The 21375-nt window shown below is 41.2% G+C and overlaps 1 protein-coding gene and 1 long non-coding RNA gene across 3 annotated transcripts in view; both read right to left on the bottom strand.

Moving 5' to 3' along the window:
- Positions 1-5297, bottom strand: part of LOC127007404 (uncharacterized) — a 64898-nt gene extending 59601 nt beyond the window's left edge. Inside the window, exon 1 of the long non-coding RNA XR_007760241.1 lies at positions 3591-5297. This is a non-coding gene — a long non-coding RNA (uncharacterized LOC127007404). The remainder of the gene's footprint in view (positions 1-3590) is intronic.
- Positions 5298-5420: 123 nt separating this feature from the next.
- On the bottom strand, positions 5421-17339 carry LOC127007403 (FAD-dependent oxidoreductase domain-containing protein 1-like). 2 transcript variants are annotated; one of them, XM_050878334.1, is made up of 10 exons: positions 17108-17339; positions 13892-14549; positions 13121-13350; positions 12591-12704; positions 11592-11754; positions 10474-10619; positions 9494-9734; positions 8257-8371; positions 7679-7708; positions 5421-6120 (listed from the first exon to the last, which is right to left on the bottom strand). In XM_050878334.1, exons 2-10 carry the CDS (start codon positions 14408-14410, stop codon positions 5981-5983), a joined length of 1698 nt encoding a protein of 565 aa, XP_050734291.1. In that variant the 5' UTR covers positions 14411-14549; positions 17108-17339; the 3' UTR covers positions 5421-5980. The 2 variants fall into 2 exon arrangements, with proteins under 2 accessions (XP_050734291.1, XP_050734290.1); XM_050878333.1 differs by having other exon boundaries at positions 17037-17338.
- Positions 17340-21375: the final 4036 nt, after the last annotated feature.

Genomic DNA, 21375 nt, shown 5'->3' on the forward strand with positions numbered 1-21375 from the left:
CGTGACGTAGCAGTTCTATCTTCACCAGCTCCCTCTTCAGCCCCTTCTACCTCCTTATTAGCCTCCACTCCCTGCATCCTTCTCATTCTTCTCCTCTTTCTATGGTCTCTTAATAACCTCCTCTCACTTTATGATCAAGCAGTTTTGTCATCACTTTCCTTCTCTATTACTTAATCCACACTTTTTTTACCTTTTTATCAGCTCTCTCCTCATCTTCATCAATCTTACACCTCCTTCACAATCTTCCCATTCCTTCTTTACACCTCATTCATCGCTACCTCCGTCTTTCTTCCCGTCTATTCCTTACCCACCCTCCTCTTCCTATCCTCCTAGTCACCGCCTTCCGTCTCCCCACAACAGATGTGGCGATGTACTCTTCTGCCCATATAGGGATGAACCCTCAGCAGACTAAAGATACAATACTTTCAAAGGCCGAGTGATCTGACTTTCAATTCGTCTCTACCCTAAATACCTACATTGCGTCGCTTTAGTTTCTTGAGAGTGATTGTCGTTGTAAGCATTTCACTAGCGTTACACAAATGTTCAGTGTGTCGACAGGGTAGCTATGTTCTCCGCCACGAGCCGCCCACACACCCGCTCCCCCCTATACACACACCAGTCGAGGTGACACGCTAAGGCCACGCACTACTAGGTCAAGGTGCTCCTCCAGGAAGTGACAGGGATGAAGCTGCAGAGGATGGAAGAGAAGGGAAGTAAGGAAATGGATAGAGGGAAGGGGATGGGAGGGAACTGTGGGAAGAGAGGGAGGGGAGAGGTTTATTATGGCAGGGTAGGGGTGCTGAGGGAGAGGGAGGAGAGGGGAGTTGGGAGAAGGAAACATGCCAACGTGGGCACTGGGCTGCATCAAGGCCAAGGCTAGAGGGGGCATATCACCCTCGGCAAGGTCCGTAGATGTGTGTGTATGTGTGTGTGTGTGTGTGTGTGTGTGTGTGTGTGTGTGTGTGTGTGTGTGTGTGTGTGTGTGTGTGTGTGTGTGATAAATCAGCGCTGTCATGAATTTACATGTAAACAAGTCACATGTTTGCTTATCATTACGTGGCGGCGGACCTTGACCACCGCACCTCGCTCATTGCTTGAACCCCGAGAGGCATAGAACATGAGCGCCTCTGCAGCGTGGGGGCCACCCCTTCCCTTGTGCGGGGAGGGTAGCGGCAGGGTGCAGGCAGGTGTGCAGATTGCCAGTTTGGTGCGCATAGGGGAAAATGTCTAGAGGGGAATACGTCCCTGGGGAGTCTGTCTGGGGGGGTAAATACCACAGGGGAAAATGTTCAGAGGAAAATGAGACCAACCCTCGTGGGCAGTAAGGCAGACCAGTAGCACGACTCCTTTGACATGCCAGCACGCACGTGTCACGGTGCAGAAAGGGTGATTCGTGACCTTTTGAACGAAAGGTAACGTGTTCGAGGGTTAAAAGTTTGCTGAAGAAGCAGTGTGGTGTGTTCGTGCGTGCGGCGAGGACGGTGAGAACCTAGTGTTTCACAAGCCTTGGCGATGTGATCACCCGCATAAGTAGATGACATCACCCAAAATATTGGTTTAGTGTTTTGATCTCGTTCACTCATGAGACTGCCGCAACTGTGCAAGACGAAGCCTCTTCATGAAGTTTGTTCTCCAACACACGGGCACATAAGTAGTACTCAAAAGTGACATTGCAAAGAGTTGGTGCCTCTGGTTATAAGAACCTTCAGAAAAAGTAATCGGATATAATGGTGTGATCGTATATATCAAAATACGGACTTCCCGGAGGAGGAATCTACATGCTTACTGCCTGTGCAACCCATGAATGCCACCTCCAAATACTCGAACGTCAGCATAAAGCACCCTTCCTCCTCTTTTTGGATTGTTATTGCAAAAGCTGAGACCAAAGCGACACTCAAAGATTGCAGGTTAAGAATAATGACAGATCTTGTCGAGTAAACTTCCAAAGTTCGATAAGTGTTCGCATTGAGACTGAATGGCTAATCAGCGCCAGACAAGCAACGCGACCCGAACGAGTAGCCTCCAATAATGGTTAGCATCCGGGATCCCTCTAATGATGAGGAATTATTTCGGCCCTTCAGGAAGAGGACATCAAGGCGGAAGATGAGAGGAGAGGTCACACAAACATTATACTCGACTTTTCTGTTGAATACAATACCCGACTCATCGCGGCACAACCCTATTATCACAACCACAGACAATAGACGCGGGCTTCAAAAATAGATATATAATCAATTACTGAAAGGTAAAAATATGCAAACCAACAATTATATGAACATAAACGATTCCGTAAAAAACAGGACTATGTAATATCTGAATAAAACTTCACTACCACCGGCCATGAGAGGTGAGGAAGGAAAAGTCTCAGCGTGGCGGCGGCGGCGGCGATGTGGCGGCCGAGGTGAGCCACGCGGCGCGCGCGGCCTTTAATTCTCTGGGTTTTGCCCCAGGCGAGAGGGATGGAAGCATCTTCCATTTGTTACTTCTGATCAGTCAGTTTCATCCAGTGTAGGCTACTTAAGAAGATGGCCATGGCAGAAGTCCCCGGTTCTCCCTGTTCAGACACTCCTTTTTTTTTAGCAACATTCGTATCCCTCATGTACACCTAATGCGATCATACACCTTACTATAGTGTGCTCCCTACCATCCCCTTATCTCCTATTTGACTCTCATGCACTTCATAACTCGCCATTTTGCATTTTCATTGCATATCAAAACCCAAAAATATCCCACTGAGGAGTAGAGGTGGGGTGTATGAAACATGTATTAGATCAATTATGTTGTAGGGTAATAAAACATGGCCAATGGAAGGAGTAGAGGATATCCTACTAGTAGGATGTGATTGAAGGATGCTGAGGTATATGACTGGAGAGAGGTGGCAGGACAGGATGTCCAGTGAGGAAGTGGCTAAGAGATGCGGTTTGAAAGATACAGGAGACAGGGATACAGAGAAGAGAACTCTGAGGAGACAGGACAATCATAAGATCAAAGGTAAGCTAATTAGTGTAAGCTATCAAAACAGCGGTGAAAGAAATGGAAAACATCATGTGTCCAGCCAGATCCAGCAAACTGGCCAACTGAGGCGCCGAGACGTTTAAGAACCCAATCTTTACAATCACAGAGTAAATAAGTGATCTAAGTATAAAAAAAAAGTACCAAGGAGGAGGAGGACCTAAAAAGAAATGCAAAGCGGAACAGGTCAAAAGAAGAAGAAGTGATTGTTGATGTTCTACTTATATACATACATACGTCATCATTTTCTTTTACGAAAATATAAATAAACTTGGGTGGGACAGATCCCGACAAGCAGTCGACAAAAGATACGGTACAGTGTCGAAATTCATCCATCCTGTGTATGTAAACCAAGCCCGGACAAACCAAATCAGGGGAGTGAGGCTTAACGCCACACTAATCAGTATAACCTCCACACCAAGGAAGCAGTGATAATATACAAAGATAAATAAACCCATACATATTTCAGCTGGAGGTGGTCTACGTAGAAGTGAGGCGTCGTGGTTGTCAGGTTCAAGGCTGTGATGGGGACACCACTGCCCTCAGGAACACTCGTAACATATGACACATTAACTCACCGTCATTGTCCTGCGACTGTCTCCCCGTCAGCAGCTTGTCTCCAGCAGCGCCGTGGCACGCCACCACGCACCGGAATGGCACGGGAGCCGCACAAAGTAGAATGGTACTTTCAAATCCACCTGCCGACCGCCGAGGGACGCCCGAGTTTTCTCCTTGCTGACGTCGTCTGCCATTGTACAGCTGACCACAGAGTAGCCGTGTGTGTGTGTGTGTGTATAGGGCCTCGGTTTCTGCCGCTCAAATATGATTATTTTCATTATAAATTTAGATAATAAACGATTAATTGTTGAAGAGAAACCTGAAAGCATCTTCCATTTGCAAAAGATAAATAAAATACACACGCATGCGCAAATTAAAAGAACTAACAAAATTTGAAATCAGTTAAGCCTATATATTTACTGAATCAGTTACGGACTCGATAACTGTGTACCAAATAATGTACTGAGAGATGGTACGTAATGAATGGTATGAATTAACGTTTGAGAATATGTTGACTGACAATTATTGTAGGCCTACACCTTTCACTTCACTCTTCAGGGAGTGACAGATTCATTACATAGCATTTTACCAAGAGCACTCCATATCATTCTTATTCTCTTTCCGATTTATATTTCGTGGCTTGGGTTTGTTCTACAGTAATGTGTGGCTATTCCTCTACACATTCTTGGTTCTCTAGTTCCCCGATAATTTTCCAAGTTTTCCTTACATGCATTGGCATATACAAATCTAAGGCTTTTTTTTAAGTATTCACCATCTATCTTGATTTCTATGTTAATCCTTTCATTTTTTTTCTAAGTAAATCATGAACAATTTTGGGCATGTCAAGTGGCCTAGGTAGTGCCTTTCTTAATTGGATTTTTCATTTTTCTTGTGGATTTTAATGGTTACTGTGGAGGAAAGATGGGATAAAAAAAAAAAAAAAAAAAAAGTTATGACTGACGCGTGTGGTTAATACTTACCAGCAAAAATAAAATCGTTACTGCAGCGGTAGGTGGCAAAATACTGCCAAGCCTGTGCAGGCCTCCCCTTGCAAGGTACTGGGAGAAAAAAAATACATAACGGTATCATATACATTACAAAGTATCAAATCTTCATTGCACTTGATGGAAGACAAATAAAATATAAATCACGACAGGTGACTCTGATAAGAAGATTCAAGTAAAGTTGAGGGGAAAGACATACAAGCCACTTGTGAGACCTGTGATGACCAATGAAGAAGACAACTGAAGAAAGGCTGGATGTGGCAGAAACGAGGATGCTGAAATGGGTGTGTAGGGTCGCGAGGGAGGACAGGATTAGGAATGTATGCATGAGGGTAACAGCTAGAGAGATCTCAGTGGAGGTACAAGAAGCAAGATTACGATTATATGATCACGTGAAGAGGCGAGAGAATGAATCTGTTGGAATGAGTGTGCTGGAAATCGAACGACCTGGAAAAGGAAGAGGATGACCAAAGCTGAGGTACAAGGATGCCATTGAAGCTGACCTGAGGGAGAAGGACATGGTGTTTGACAGAGGAAGAGACTCATCAGACACAGCAACCCTTTATAAAAATGGGGAAAGCTGCAGACACAGCCAGGTGTTTTCAACATAAACATAAATTTAAGGAATTCAAAGGTGAAATGCATAGCAAAAATTTCAGGCTGTAAAATTGAGCTAAAACAGATTTAAGTCAAAACAATAGGTAAAAACAAAGAAAATGGCTTAATTTATTAGACTATACAAATTATATATATATATATATATATATATATATATATATATATATATATATATATATATATATATATATATATATATATATATATATATATATATATATATATATATATATATATATATACAGTATATATAAGCTGTACAAGCACATCACCACCATATTTTACAGTATCAAGTCATCTAAATTATTGAGAGATTTGACAATGAATGCTGCAGTAGGCACACTTTGCATGGATAAAAAACAATGGTCTTCAAACTTTTCTTGATGTGACTTAGGTTAGGTTTTAACCTCATGACCCTGTTATAAAACTTGACAGCTCTGCAGTTTGAGTGTGGCTCCCTTACAAGTACTGGAAACTCAATTTACATATAGATTACATTCTTGAAGAGGCCCCATACAATGAATTTTGCATAATTCAAACATTCCTCATAAGAATACAGAGGGTTTGGTTCTCATTTATGAAAGAAAAAGTTCAATAGGATATAAATTGAATCTGCTTCATAGCTTTCTTCCAAAATATATAATAATTTAGTCACAATGCAAGAGGTACTTGTATTAATTAATCAGTCTGTTGGGAGTGGTGTGGGGAGTGGCAACCCAGTGAGCAAAACTCTGCAGCCCCCTACTGCTCATAACCTGTACTGTGAAGAACCCTGCTCAAGAGTGAAACTAAACAACACTGGCCTCCAGAAGGGGTGCCCGAGCCAAAACTCTCTCAAAGCCTAAGCGTTCCAGGTTGATGGTTCGGTACTCCCCATAAATGATGCACTCCATGATGGCTCTGCCCAATCCTGGTGCCTGATGAATGCCTGAAAAACACAAGAATGAGGTCAGCATTAACATTATTAATGTTACAACACCAAAGTTTCAATACTGAAATACAGTTTAACACAGGACAATACTGGAGACTGAAACTAATGACTAAACATACTGATGCTCAGGATGTTGAATACAGGTTTTGGTCAATATATTCAATTTTGTCAATTTAATCACCCACAGTTACAGATATTACATTAATTTGATGTGAATCCTTCCTATTCAAATTAAGATAAATCTGGGAACATATTATACATGCCACCTCAAATATCACCACAGCATGATTCTAATTTAAGTCCATTGCTGAGAAATACAATCAGCAATTTTTTTGTGTGAATAAGACTTTTTTATTAAAAGGAATCTCAAATACCCAGATTCCCATGCACCAAAGAAGGTTAGAAACTTTATAAAGCTGGCCTGCATGGTGGAGTCACCATGGTTTGTCTCATTTTCATTGAGAACTGCAGGCAAGTGATCAAGCTGACCAATGCAAAGTTAATTGGGCTGGCTGCTCACAGGGTCATCAGCTGATTTTAATGAGACAAAAGGTCAATTTAGCAATTATAGAAAAAATCAAATAGAATATGTACCACTTCAGAGCAACAAAGACATTGCTAATCCATTTATCATTGGTACCACTGACTTCTCAATATATTACTGTATGTAATCATGTAAAATTCAATCTCATGTAAAGCCACCCCTAAGGCTATTATTATGGTTAACTGAGGAATAAATGTAGCCCTTAATCCTTTAACTGCTAAATGCTTACAGCGCGCGTGTGGGGCACTTGGACCACGTCGCTAAAGGCATGCTGCGAGCCACAATCAGTTTTGAATCTCCAAGTCACAACTCATGTTCTAATACTACTCCACACTCCATTTTAACTTAACACATCAAATGGTGAGCTGCCATTGACCCCTCCACACACACACACACAACCACACCCACATAATTATCCAAAACAGCTGCCCTTTGCGTGTCAGCAGAATGTGGTGAATCGAGTCATACTTAGTTATTTGTCAAAACCTTTGAGTGATAACAAGAATAATATACTATTTTTTAAATATCATACTAAAGTACATTTTTTAAGATACAATGGTAAAATATAATCTTACTTATGAAGAATATTGTCTCTCGTTTACTCAATCAGCATATGAAACATTGCAATGATAATAAGCTAGTCATATAGTATTTACCTGGTTTCCAATGATATGCTTGAATAATTTCCACAATGCATAGTTACAGAGATATGGAGGTGGAAAGACTTCCCAATGTACTTGACTGAGGGCACACAGCGGTGTTGGTGCGTCTAACCTGCAGCACACTCAAGGGCTAATGTCTCAACAACACTCTAAACTTGGCCTTAAAATAAAGGGTGGGTTATGCACTCCCTCTTCAGACATGATATGACCTTGAAATTTATTGATCTGCAAGGTTTCATATTCAAAATAAAGAGCAATGGAGGAGCCCATGAAAAAAACAACTTTAATGCATGATGACATTCTGAAGAGAGCTGCAACACAACCATTTTCTGGGTGGGGAGGACTGTACCTGGAGGTTGCTGTGGCAGTCCTGCAGGTCCTGAGGGGGAGACATTAGATCACAGCAATGATACCATTGTTATGTCAGCTTCTATATAATGTGACATATTTTTGCATATATGCATTCAGTGGACCTACAACTATCTGGGGAACACCAAATCATTAAAACAAATAGTTCATTATATCTGAAAACACAAAACTGCTGTATCAAATAAAAGGAATGATACTGTGTACAGTATCTAATATTGTATTACCAAATGTAAACTGTTAATTAAATCATTTAAAAAGAAAGTTTTTTTTTATCAAATACCTTTAAAAAAAAGTTCAGAGAAAAACTATGCTTACATTGAAGTTTTTATGGGTTAATAAATTATTTTTGTTAAAAATCAGGTTCCTTGAATAGAGGGTTTACTGTATACAGGTCTCAGAGCACTAAGTGGTCAAAATGAGAAAGGTCCACCACAGAGACATCTTAAGGGCATCAAAATAACTATATTTGATGCATCTGGCAAGCTACTACACTCACTTTTGTAATACTGCTCTCAATTGTAGCTAAAACATCAGATACACACAAACATGAAGTCTTACCATGGCCACTGAAGCCACCAACGATGAACATGTTGGACATGAGAGGATGGAGGCCGAGGATGCCATTCTGATCAAAAGTGTTGTACCCATAGTTGCCAGCCCAAGCACTGCGCAGCTGAAGGATCATAAATGACGATTCATACATTACTCTTTATACTTGTGTTAAGTTGATATCAGTAAAAATTGACCTCTCACAGCTAAGGTATGTTCAAATGAAAAATAACTTCAAACCCCGAGGAAACCTGTAATAGTAGTAGTAACAAAGAGTCTAGATGGTAAAGAGAGTACTCTCGTATGCTCCCCTATGGGAAACTTGTAACTGGGGCAACGGTGGCACTCCAAGCGGCGCACGCATAATTTGTGGTGGCAGCTGCATGTGCTGGCACCCAACACACTAATGTTTGGGGGAATGTTAGTCTGCAATTGTGTGGGTCATTGCAATGTGTATTGCTTCTTTATTGCCATTTATATAATGATGCACTGATTTGGAAAGCTTACTACAGGATTATTTAAGTGACACCTATTGAGGCTCATGCCACCCTCCAGTTAACCTAACCCAACCAAACAAAACCCAAAAAAGTTGCTGTAGGTTTTGACTCAAAAATTCATATATGCTTCTTATTAACGAGACTTTCAGTACAACAGAGTGAGGTTAAACTCTGTTGATTTATATCATAAAATGCTGGCAATCATGTGTTTGAAGATACCCTAAAGTTAACCTAACCTATCAAAACCCCAAACAGTTGCTATAGGTCTTGACTTAGAAAATTCATATATGCATCCTTACTACCGAGACATTTTAGACAACAAAGTGAGGTTATTCTTTGTTGATGTATACCATAAGTTGCTGGCTATCATGTGTTTGGAGATACCTAATCTTAAAACCTTAAATAATAAAACCCCAAACAGTTACTATACATTTTGACTCATAAAATTCATATATGCTTCCTAGCTAATGAGACTTTTATACAACAAAGTGAGGTTATTTTTTGTTGATTTAGACCATAAGTTGTTGGCTTTCATGTGTCTAATGATGCCCGAAACTTTTTAATTAATAATTATATTAACCCAAACTGGTTTGTTTATTAATACAAATACACGTGAAAAATTTGAAAATTCCCAGAAACTTTCTATTTTTCCGGAAACTTTCCCACCGTTTGCAACCTTACCTCCACAGGTAAAGAAGCCACAGGTAGTTACATTTATTGCTTGCACCTAAATTCAGCTCAGTTGTTACCTTCAAATTCTTTAATGTAGGCACCCGCTTGGCAATGGCTGGGTGTACTTCCTCTTCAAAGAAAGTATAGTCCACATCAAGGTTGTCCACTGGTGGCTCCCTGTCTTCAGGTGGTGACTGTCCACACAGGTACAGTCCCGCGAGGCCATCACGCCGGAGGTACATGCCATTGGGGTCAACTACTAGCGGAGAATTTAATCCTGGACCATCTGGGCCATGGACACAATAAACATAGCGCTTCCTGAAAAATAAAAGAAACAAAAATATGTAATACAGGAGTTTCTGTCATTTGAGGTAACTTGATATGGGTGAATTAAACTCTGGGCTATTTTGAGGATGAACACAGCAGAATATTCCCTCAACAGCCACTGAACGACCCGCTGAACCAAGAATCACTCTCAATCTGTCAATCCTTCCAGTATCATGGACTTCACAGACTGTTATTGCTCAACCTTAACAAGAGAATGACTGATACAATGAAAGATCATTCTTGATTTGGTGGCATGACTATTTTCAGTTGGTGGAGTGTACAGACTACTCTGGAGACAGTAAGGACAGACCACAATGCTTGTTTGAACTAACTTGATGAAAAATCTAAAATGGCTTAGTAGAAAAATCTGGTCAAATTAACCATTTGGTGATCAAATTAATGGCTGGCTGCAACACTGCAGTACCTGATCATTAAAAATACTGACTGGATAAAAACAAATGAATTTTTTTTTTTAATAACAGTAGACTTCTGAATACAGTTAATATAAATAAATTATTATGAATCTAATGCAAATAAAATATATTAATATAGGTTCCTCTCATTCAATGTAAATTTAAATTGTGTATTCTTGGAAGATATTGATGAAAAAATCCAATCACTATCTTATGTTTAAGGTTTATGCTTATATAACAAACTAAACCACTTGACACTTCAGGAACACAATTGTTGCACAAGATGAGAGCTGCCTGCACAGCCAGTGAATGTTTACCTTGCTTCAATAGGAATGGGCACCCCAAGCAGGCCCGCTCCCTCCCCTATGCCAACCAGGCGTCCAATGTCTGCTGTCCCCGCACCGGCTGCCACCACCAGTAGGGCAAAGTCGATGGTGTGCTTCTCCCCGTTATCCAGTGTTACCTGTACATAACAATGTAGCTCAGGATTACAAATTTTAGGGATATATTTTCAACTAATCAGGAAACTGGAGCAACTCAATTTCTGAGAGTCTAATACAGTCAATCAGTAGCCATGGTACTCTTGCCCTCGGCCAATCAGGGGCTAGAAAGGGCTCACTTTCCCATGTGTCAAACTTTTAAAAAAAAAAGCCTGCAAATCACTGCTCCTATAAAAATAGTTAAGAGGAGTGGTAAAAAAAAAAGGTCAATTTCAGGAGAGGTGTTCTGACTCCACATGTTACTGCCTCTCTTTTATTTTTTACTCCAGTTTCTTAGATTTGGTTTATTTGACTTGCATCACTGTTGCAAGGAGAGGCTCATGATTACGAGGCAAATCTGATTTGTGTTAAGAAAATATTCATGAAGAATCAATAACGTGTTCTGTAAATTCAGGGTGTCATTATTAAATCAACAATCTTATACAGATTTGTGTTAAACCAACATTACACAGCATTACTAAAAGACTCTGATACAAGTGAGCCAGACTGCTTGAATCTGGCAGCAAACAGTGGATGAAGTAAACTATGCTCACAGCAAAGTAGAAGCAAACACAAGTACTACACGTGACAGATACAACACTAGTACATATACATTTTTCCTGTGCCTGATTTATTTAACTCCTTGGCTGCAGATTTCCTACAGAAGACATTACCAAGCTACAGGAATGGAGCAAGAAGTGGCTACTACAATTCAATGAATAAATATGTAAAGTCATGCACCTTGGGAGGGGATATCCAGCATACCAATACCACATGGAAAACACTCCACTATCCACCACAAAGGCAGAGAAAGGCCTGGGAGTATATGTTACCAGGCTACCAGTGAAGGCAAAATCCATGACAATCACAGCGAACGGGTTGAACAGATAAAATAGATATTAAATAATAAACACGTAAACACTAGGTGTCGTTGAGTGGCAACACTAAAAGCTCACCTCAGCAGTCCGGATACGCTTGATCTTGGATTGTGAGGTGCCTTCCAGGATCATGTCATCCAAAGTTTCATGGGAAAGCCCCGTCACCTTCCCTTTGATGAACTGGGTGCCCAGGGCAACAGCCTTCCGCTGTAGACCAACCAATAAACTCCACGGGTCAAACCTTCAGTAATGGGGTAAAAGAGGATCAATAGAAAAATTACCAAGCAAAATTATTATATTAACAAAATGGTGATGCACTGATACTAGATATTAATAGGAGTAAAGTCAAAACACTTGCAAGAGTTAACCACAAGCTATAGCCTTTTGCCCCTCCCTTTGTCTGAATTTCCTCCTTTCCATGACATAATAAACTTTCAGAAAAGGAGTATCAAGATAACTCTCGGTGAAACTGATCACTCTCCCAGCATCTACAACCTTTTTATAAGAGCAGCAAGTTCCAGGCATTATTTTTAATAAAACAGCAAGTTGCCAGCATGTGTCTTTTTATAATTTCATTTTACCCAAGGTATGACTCCATGACCAAAAAATAACTAATATGCTAGAAAAAACATTAGAAAACTTCATGTTTTGTTTCCATTAATACTTCAGTAAGGTCATGCACTACATATGTCTACAATAATCTTATCACACACACAAACACACACCTGATCCCAACATGGAGGTTTACTGATGTTTTTTATCACTTGTCAGGTAACTAGCATGTCTGACTTGCCATGTCCATGAACTATCTAGTTTACTATAGCTTGTTGCAATTTCAATAAAAGTGAACTTATGTTACTAAAAGGGTTAAATAAAAGGCCAAACCAAATAGCCTTCATTGTCAAACTACTCAGTAATAAGTTTTTTTAATTTTATTTAAATGGATTCACTGTTGCATAAAATTTGGGATAGTGAATTTTCACCCTTAATATTTCATAACAGTATATACTGGTGCACTCAATTTATAACTTACTTGTGTTTTTATAAAAAAATGTGCACAGCTTCCCTATAACTTACCATCCTTCATTTTCTCTGCCGAGGACTCCAGCAGCCACGCCAGACATATCCAGCCACGGGTACCTGTCAGAGATCTCCTTGCTGGAGAGGAAGGACACCTTGGCTCCCACATCCCTGAGGAACCAAACAGAGCATTACTACACCTTGTCTCAAGGAATGTCAAAACTAGTATTCAACTTATGGCAACAGCTTCCATTACCTTATATATAATTGATTCTTCTTACACTGCATTGAGTGGCAGGTTTGTTGTCAATTTTTCAGTAACAATCAGACAGTTAAGTATTGACAAAAAAAGTGTATTAATTTCATTAACTTCTCTGGAAATATGTTTTGTGTTAATATATAGAGTAAAAGAACATGGCGATGGTGTTTCCCGAGGCAATCATGACAATGCTATATGGTTAGCATTTTTCTGACAGACTGGCTAAATTTGACCAATTGAGGCTAAGAGATAGGATCCCACAAGCATAGCTGCATATCACAACTAGATATGTAAATACACCCACACACACACATACACACAAACATACTTTTGTAGTTCATAGTTTTCCCTCAGCTGTGCATATCCTTCCTCTGAGGCAAGTGTAAGGTAGCCACAGGGGTTAAACTGCATGTCGGGGGTGTCTAGACCCTCCACTGCCAATAGCTCATGACTTCTACGTAAGAAATCCATCCCGTACATGGACAGCAAAACGTTCTCTGGTACACCGAACTGGTGATGAGCGCCCCCCACTGACAGCGCTGTAGAGGTACACTGGTACTGTTGATAAATGAGAGGTGAGGGTCCTGCAAATTTAGCCTAAAAACAAAGTCCAAATTTTGACCTATGTCTCGTATATACTCATGCAAAGGCCATTAATTTTTTTTCCAGTGTTAAGCCTGTGAATTCAATATCTAGCTATATGTAATTCTGAGAAACATTTTTCTGTATATATTAAAATGTTCAGCATTAAGCAGTCTGGTCTGATCTTACACACTAGCACCAATGTTTACTCAAGGGAGAGGTGGGATGGATGGTGACTCCGGAATAAAGAGCAATATATGAAGCAACATATAACATGTATGTAGTCATATAAATGCTAATAAGATTTTAGTTCCTTTCATATATATATGTATGTATATTAAAACCATAAGCTTCAAAATATTTACAAAGAAAAAAATGGCAATTTGAATTGCATTTTCCTCCAATTAGTAGCTACTTAACTGACTTTGTTACTCATGATCTCAGTTCATGCTGATAAAATAGGATAAAACAGTAACAAAGTATGGCAATAAAACAAGGAAAACAAAATCTGACTTACACTTGGGTCCTCCTCCACCACTACAACACTGAGTCCATCCCGGCCGTGCTCCTTGAGGTGGTAGGCAACAGAAGAGCCCACAGCACCACCTCCCACTACTAGCACATCACACTGGGATGGCCATATAGCCTCCACCGGCACTGAGGTACTGGATTCAGAGTCATTTTTATTCTCTTTTATGGTCTTTGTCTTTTCTGATATGCCTGCTTTCATGTCTGTATCTTGTTTTGCTTCTCTTGCTATTTGCTGAATAATGTCCCTTTTCCTCCTATAAGAGTCTCTCACATCATCAGTTAATATTCTAAATGCTTTCTGCAGAGGATTTAAACCTTTATAGTTTCGGAACTTGTATGAATTGTCTTTTTCCGAGTTCTGGTTCTCTGAGTCATTGTTTTTGTAAGTTGGACACGACAGTAATAAACTTCGCCGAGACAGTTGAGTGACATGGTGCGAGGAACACAAGTCACTAAGTGTGTACAACCTGCTCCTGAACCTTCCAAGGACACTAAACGAAGCCATGGTTGTAGATAACAACTATTTTCTGTTATTTTCAAAATTTAACACTTCAGGAGCAGTGTCCAGAGATCGTATCTTCATTCTGCTTTCTTATACATTTCTGCTATAGTACATATTTTAAGTCTTACAAGTCACTCAAAACCTGAAAAAAAGAACATGCTTTGAATACATGTAGAGGAATTTGGAGACTTTTAAGAACAAGTGATGCAGTCCCTTCCTGCCCCTTTGTTTGCAGGGCCATTAAATATTATTCATATACCCTAAAAGTATTGAAGTTATTGATATCTGATTTTTCTTAAGGCAGTCTAATTACACTTCATAAATATGAGGAAATTTGTTGTTGGGTCCAAAAACATAAACCCATTTAAACTAGAACTTGCAGCATCAGGGAATATTCAATACAAATGAAGAACATTTTGTTTTTAACTATCAATGCTAACCTACTCCATGCTCAACTCACCTTATTTTTATTTTTTCCCTGACATAAGAGGCAGGCCAAGGGCAAAACAGAATCATATAAAACTCTCACGTATAATTTTCCCTGCACACTCGGCTCCCCTGTCCCCCTAATAGCCAACTCAAGTATGTGTGTTATGCACCTGCCCTGTGCCCTGTGCATTAATTATCAAGATCAAGGGTTAAATCTAGCTAACTATTACTTCTAATATACCAAAAAATTAGCATGTGGAGTGCATAGGATACTTCATTTGCTTCACATTTGTTAGGGTTTTAGTTACCGATTCATACCAATTTACAGCATCAACAGCTTAAATATGTGGGGATGCCTTGAAAATTTCTAAGTCCAGTGTTGTTGTTTCACGAGGGCTTCCTGGGCAGACTGAGCCTCATAGCTGCCTTGCACTACACCACAGAAACTAGTTCCTAAGTCAGTAATATCCAGAACGCGCATGGATCATTACGATTTCGGACATAAAACAGTCTTTAAGAGTTTTATGTTATTTTCTTCTCGATATTAATGCAAATAATGGCGCAAGTATTTGTATTCTATAATTTTAAAGGACCACATTCATGAAGTGTTACTATGCGTGAGTGTATGAGGGGTGTCACCTATAGGCGGGTTCGGAAGCTCAGTCTTTCTCAAGCCGCCATGATGGATGGATGGAGGGACACTTTTAGTCTTCTTTAGTATCCTCAAAATATAATTCTACTTCACCTCTCAGTAAGTGTTAACTGAGTATTTAACCTCTTTATTGGTATGCACTATGCATGTAGTTTGACAAAAGGACCGATTACACTCTACTTCTATACCACATGTTTGTCTTGTCACACGTGTCAATGATTCACCCATGAGGCACCTTGCGCCACATTGCGGCGTCAAATAACCCCAAACCGAGTCCTTGTGACCCTTCAATACAACATATTCAAACAGTGACACGGGCGTGTGATATGGGTTGCGCTTGGTGACTCACAGTCCGATCAAGCTGTGACAAGCACATGTCAGAAACCAACCAGATATTGTTCAAAGCGTGCTACTCAAAATTCGACTAACATGGAGGCCATGGTGATAGGAAGCAATCTGTAGGTCACTCCCAAGTTAGTTGACAGCAGGAGCATCAGCGCTGGATGACAGCTGTCACAAATCGGTTTTATTTTGTGCCCCAAAGTACTCAGTAACCATGATCTAGCATCAACTTAGCAGAACTCGATGGGTTAACCGTCAGTATTGTACCATATGGAATTATGAAACTTGACATTTCCCTAGAGTTGCTCTACTTCTAGGACCTTTTTCCCTAGAAGGCTATAATGTGGGAAGGGTCCAGGGGGGGTGCAGCCCCCCCTTGGTTAGGAGGAGGGTCGAGGGGAGCGAAGCCCCCCGTTAAAGGTTAGGTTATGTAAAGTTCGGTTAGGGTACCTAGTTTAAATATATTTGACACGTGTGGGCTGTTGAAAATCATGTAGCTCGGGACGGATTTGGGCGGCGGTGGTGGAGGGGTGGGGGGGGGGTGACACGCCCGACACCCGTCAACAGACCGGCTGCAGCAGCTACTAGGTTATGTTATGATAAATTACATGAATATACATTAGGGACTTTCCTTACTTTTGAGACCAGGAAATTTTTCCCTATTTTAGCAATTTTTTAAGGGAAATTTTGGAAGCCACTTTTTCAGTGATCATACCTTTCCCCCCAAAACGTTCCCCACAGGTCCCCAGGCTTGTGTTGGGGGGTAGGGGGGGCTGGAGTGGTGGAAGGGGAGTAGTAGTTGTTCTGTAATATTACCAGATCAAGTATTATTAAACATTTCGTTGCCCAGGTTCACAGGTAATAATTCAGGAGATGCTTGATCAAGTCAGGGTCCAGGAATAATTTTTATGTATTTTTTTTATATTTTTATGGTTTCCGAAGTGAACAGGGTATATACTGATACAGAAATAATGAGAGAGCCCATACCTCCTGAATATTATCCGGTTCACATATTTGACAAGACTTTCGTAGGAGTTTTAGGCATTTCCAGTAGTTTTATAAGCCTGGTAGTAATGTGACCCTTCTTCTGTGCCATGAACCTAAATAAAAACTCATTAGAAACCGACTGACGCCCTCTTTGACCTTAAGAAATAGTTGACCTTAAGAAATAGTTGATGTGAGAACCGAAAGTGTCATGATACCGACCATCGAAGAAGGTAAGCAAGTTGACCCTCTCTGCAAGCTGATTCCTACAACACCGGCAGTGGCTGGAGTACCGAATTCCTGCTTCCTCCTTCCTCCCGCATCACTCTTCTTCAGCTCCCGAGCGTCTTAAGTTCTTAACCCGCACATGACTTTGAGAGGCACGTGCTAAGAGTGCATCACAACACAACAGGCACCGGTAAATAACACTTTTTGTCTTGGTCTGGGTTCAGCGGACGGGAGCAACTTTGCCAGATTGTCGTACTCAGAGCATCGTTTTTACTAGTTTTTGACGCCTAACTATTGCCATGAAACACCAATTCTTAACCATTTTATCGATACCTTTATATAAAACCAGTTAAAGGGGTGAAGGAGACGTTTTGGGGGTTGGAAATTGGCAAATTTAAGAGCCTGAGCAAGACCATCTGGCATCGTTGGACGGGAGGTGTTTGTTTATTTATTTGTAACGGCTTCGGAGGCTCTTCTCCTCTTGATCTGTGACGCTTTGTATCGCTTCTTAGGTCCTCCTTTCGTTCCTCTTTTCTTTTTTTACTTACACTTTTATTTTCAGTATTACATCAGAATCCAGAAAGCAGGTGTGACCATGCAGAGGAAAGATGCAACTGAGCTGAATGAGAGAATCACTAGGAAGTTGAGAGGTGTATTAAGAGACAGCAGGATGGCACAGCAGCAGGACCAGATGATATCCCCCCCATGAGCAAAAAGAATAGTCCAAAGTAAGCTAAAGTGAAGGAAATAAAGGAAAGGAAAGAAGAAAAGCAAAGCCAGTGGAAGCAAGGTGTACAGAAGAACAGAATTCAGGGCAGGGTGAAGTTTATAATAAGTGTACGCAGAAAAGTAACTGAGTGCGTGGTGAAGTCTGTAACTGTAAAGAAGTACCAAGGAGGACGTAAGAAGAGATACGAAGTGGAACAGCTCAAAAGACGACGAGGAGGAGGAGGAGGAGGAGGAGAGGATCAAGAGGAGGACCTACAAAAGCGATACACAATACAGAGAAAAAAAAGTCCACCCTATCCAGCACGCACTACCTAAGCGTTCTTCCAAAAAATCCTGTACCTACACCCTTTATCGTCCTTATGGTCCCTTCTTGAAGAAATTACATCACACTTTTTATATTTCTCTAAAAAACCCAGTTCCATTCTTCTATTCTTATCTCCAGTGTAAATATCGTGACCATATGCTCCTCCTCCCTCTGGTAACTGGGGCACTCAAGTTGCGTACTCTATCGTCTCATCCATTCCTCCCTCACACATGGGACATACCTTGCGTCCCCCGATTACTCACCTAAATAGGGTAAGGTAGGGTAAGATGCCCCCCTGGGGTGAAAGAGACCCCCGTGGTTTTGTCTTTCTTTTTCTCATCCAGTCACACGATCAAATAGGCAACGCCAACTCTGTGCTCATAGGAACTATTGGAGAAAACTATGGACAGTTGCTCTGGCCACAATGGGACATTTCTTCTTTTTGACTAATTTTTTGTAAGTTCAGTGATTTTAATGATACCTAATTAGTGATTTTAATAATACCTAATTAACGACAAAGAACTGTAGAGTTAGACTGATGGCTATGGATAGTTGCGCTAAGATGTCTAGACCATATTGCATGTGATTATACTCTGCCTACTTACTTGCAGGAAAGATGGTGACATTGTGTATATAAGAGTTGCCAGGGTAAGAGACCCCCTGTGCCTCTGGGGTAAGTTGCCCACGGGGAGGCCTTTTACCCCACATGTGGGCCTTTTACCCCAATATCAGCAAATTGGCAAATGGCCTTGTTTGGTGTGTGGGGAACCATTTGCTAATAGCAGACCTTCAGAAAAATGGGTTCAATGTCGGGGTTACATAAGAACATAAGAACGCAGGAGTCTGCAAGAGGCCGGTAGGCCTGTACGAGGCAGCTCCTTTGACCCTAAGCTCCCGTGTATCTAACCCCACCTAATATCGCTGTCCATGAATTTATCTAGTCTATTTTTGAATGTGACAATTGTATTGGCACTCACCACATGACTGCTAAGCCTATTCCACTCATCCACCACCCTATTAGTAAACCAATTTTTGCCTATGTCCCTGTTGAATCTGAATTTATCCAGTTTAAACCCGTTACTTCGTGTCCTACCCGGTTCTCTTACCAACAAAACCTTATGAATGTCTCCCTTATTAAAGCCCTTCATCCATTTATAAACCTCGATCATGTCTCCACGCACCCTTCGCCTTTCTAGAGAATGCAAGTTTAACTGTTTGAGTCTTTCCTCGTATGGCAAGTTTCTCAACCCCTGAATCATCTTAGTCATCCTCCTCTGCACCGATTCTAACATTTTGATATCCATTCTATAGTAGGGTGACCAGAACTGAACCGCATAGTCAAGATGAGGTCTAACTAATGCTAAATATAGTTTGAGGAAGACTTCGGGGCTTCTGTTGCTTACGCTCCTTGAAATAAATCCCAGTATCCTATTAGCTCGATTTCTAGCTTGAATGCATTGTGCCCTTGGACGGAGATCAGAGCTCACTAAGGTTGTAAAAATTGGTCACATGCAGAATGCACAACTGGAGTTTGCCTAGATCTGTACGTATGTCAAAACTGACAGTCTGATTAGGCATCACAGCATTGCTATTGTAGCGGGGTGTGTCGCTACATTCCTTTTTGACGACCACTGTGGTTGTGATGGTATGTGGTAGCGTGGTAGTCGTCTACAGTCCCGAGCGCTGGTCCCGGATCGTAAGGCCTCAGGGCAAGTGAACACTCGTTCCGAGGTTTGTGACCAGAAGGGCGTTACTTTTGTGATTAATTATGGAAGGTGGGAAGATTTCCGCGTGAACCACTTGAGACAGCATTAAGAAACTGGATGGTGATAGTGTACTATGGGGGATGTGTAAGGGTCCAGTAAACTCAAATGAGCAGCAAAACAGGCTCCAAAGGATAACACTCACAGTAAGGTTGTATATAAATATGTATTTAGTTTAATTTTTCAAAGGTTAGCGGAGTACTAAAAAATACCGGACTGACAGGCTGTATGCCTCTAATACAACTAGCTACCGGCACAAGGGAGATTTGGGGAATACACATAATGCTTAGCTCTAGTTGCTGGAGGAGAAGCAGGAGCTGGCGTGAGCGTCGGGCTCGGCAGGGGACGTCCACGATGGGAAAGGGGCGGTCCTGGTGATGGGCAGACGGGCGCCGCTTGATGTGGAGAGGGAGCAGCTCGGGTGGTGTGAAGAGGCGGGCGCTCGTCGTGATGTAGGGAGCAGCTTGGGCAGTGGTATATCGGCCACCAGGGAAGTGGTAGAACGGCCACTCGGGCAGTCGAGGGGCAGGTTACCCCGCCATACAAGTTCCCATCCTGTAGTCAGTCTCACAGCAGGCCGTGGGTGGGGTGTGGGTCGAGGGGGGGCTGAGTAGAGAGATGGACACCTCTCGGACTAGCCCGCTTCTCTGTGATTTCTCGCTGCCGCTCCTTGCTGTAGGATATTCGTCTCCTCACGTCTTCCAAGCTTGTCGTGCTCTTCCTCACTGGCCCGTGGGTCTCCTTGCCCTCGCCTTCTCGCCTTTGCTCCTCGCTAAGCTCCTCCCCCTTCTCCACGTGACTCCCTCTCGGCATTACAATCAAACCCTACCTCCCTAACTAACTAGTTATTGGTTTCTTGCGTGGGGGGGGGTTCGAGGCTTTGAGATGAGGGATTTCAGTAACTCTCGTTCATGATATTTACTCACTCGCTCGCCGTGTTATCTTCTCATAACCTTTTACGCACTTACATTCCTTAGCCACCCATTCACTCTTTCACTCATTCACTCTTTCACTCATCCACGCTCCCACTCGCTCACACTTACTCACTCTGTCACTCACTGACTTACTCACATTCTCTCGTTCATTCACGCACTCGCTTACACTTACTCACTCTGTTACTCACTGACTTACTCACATTCTCGTTCACTCACATTCGGACCGTTACACTATAAATAGAATTTGTTTAAGTTTTTGAAAGGCATTCATAAGTGAACACTTTTGAGTTTGAGACTATAAGGAAGTTGGTGTTTTTAACTGTTTCAGATATCAATATTGAACAGAAAGGACATATTTTATCAAATTTATTAAATATTTAGTTCCATATATTTTTTATGAAAGTAGATGTTCCTTTTGTTACAAAAATTCAGAAGAAAGGGAAGCTAGTCTAATATTACTAGTCTAAAAGAAGGGGATATCTTTTAGAAAATTAATTAATTGTTTAGTTTTACATTATTCATTAGGAGACACAAATTTGACTGTGTTCCTATATTTCACATCAAGAGAGATTTATAGGGTATAGTTTTCAAGAAGGGAATAC

The sequence above is a fragment of the Eriocheir sinensis genome, chromosome 35 (assembly GCF_024679095.1).
Source record: "Eriocheir sinensis breed Jianghai 21 chromosome 35, ASM2467909v1, whole genome shotgun sequence".
Taxonomy (NCBI): Eukaryota; Metazoa; Arthropoda; class Malacostraca; order Decapoda; family Varunidae; genus Eriocheir; species Eriocheir sinensis.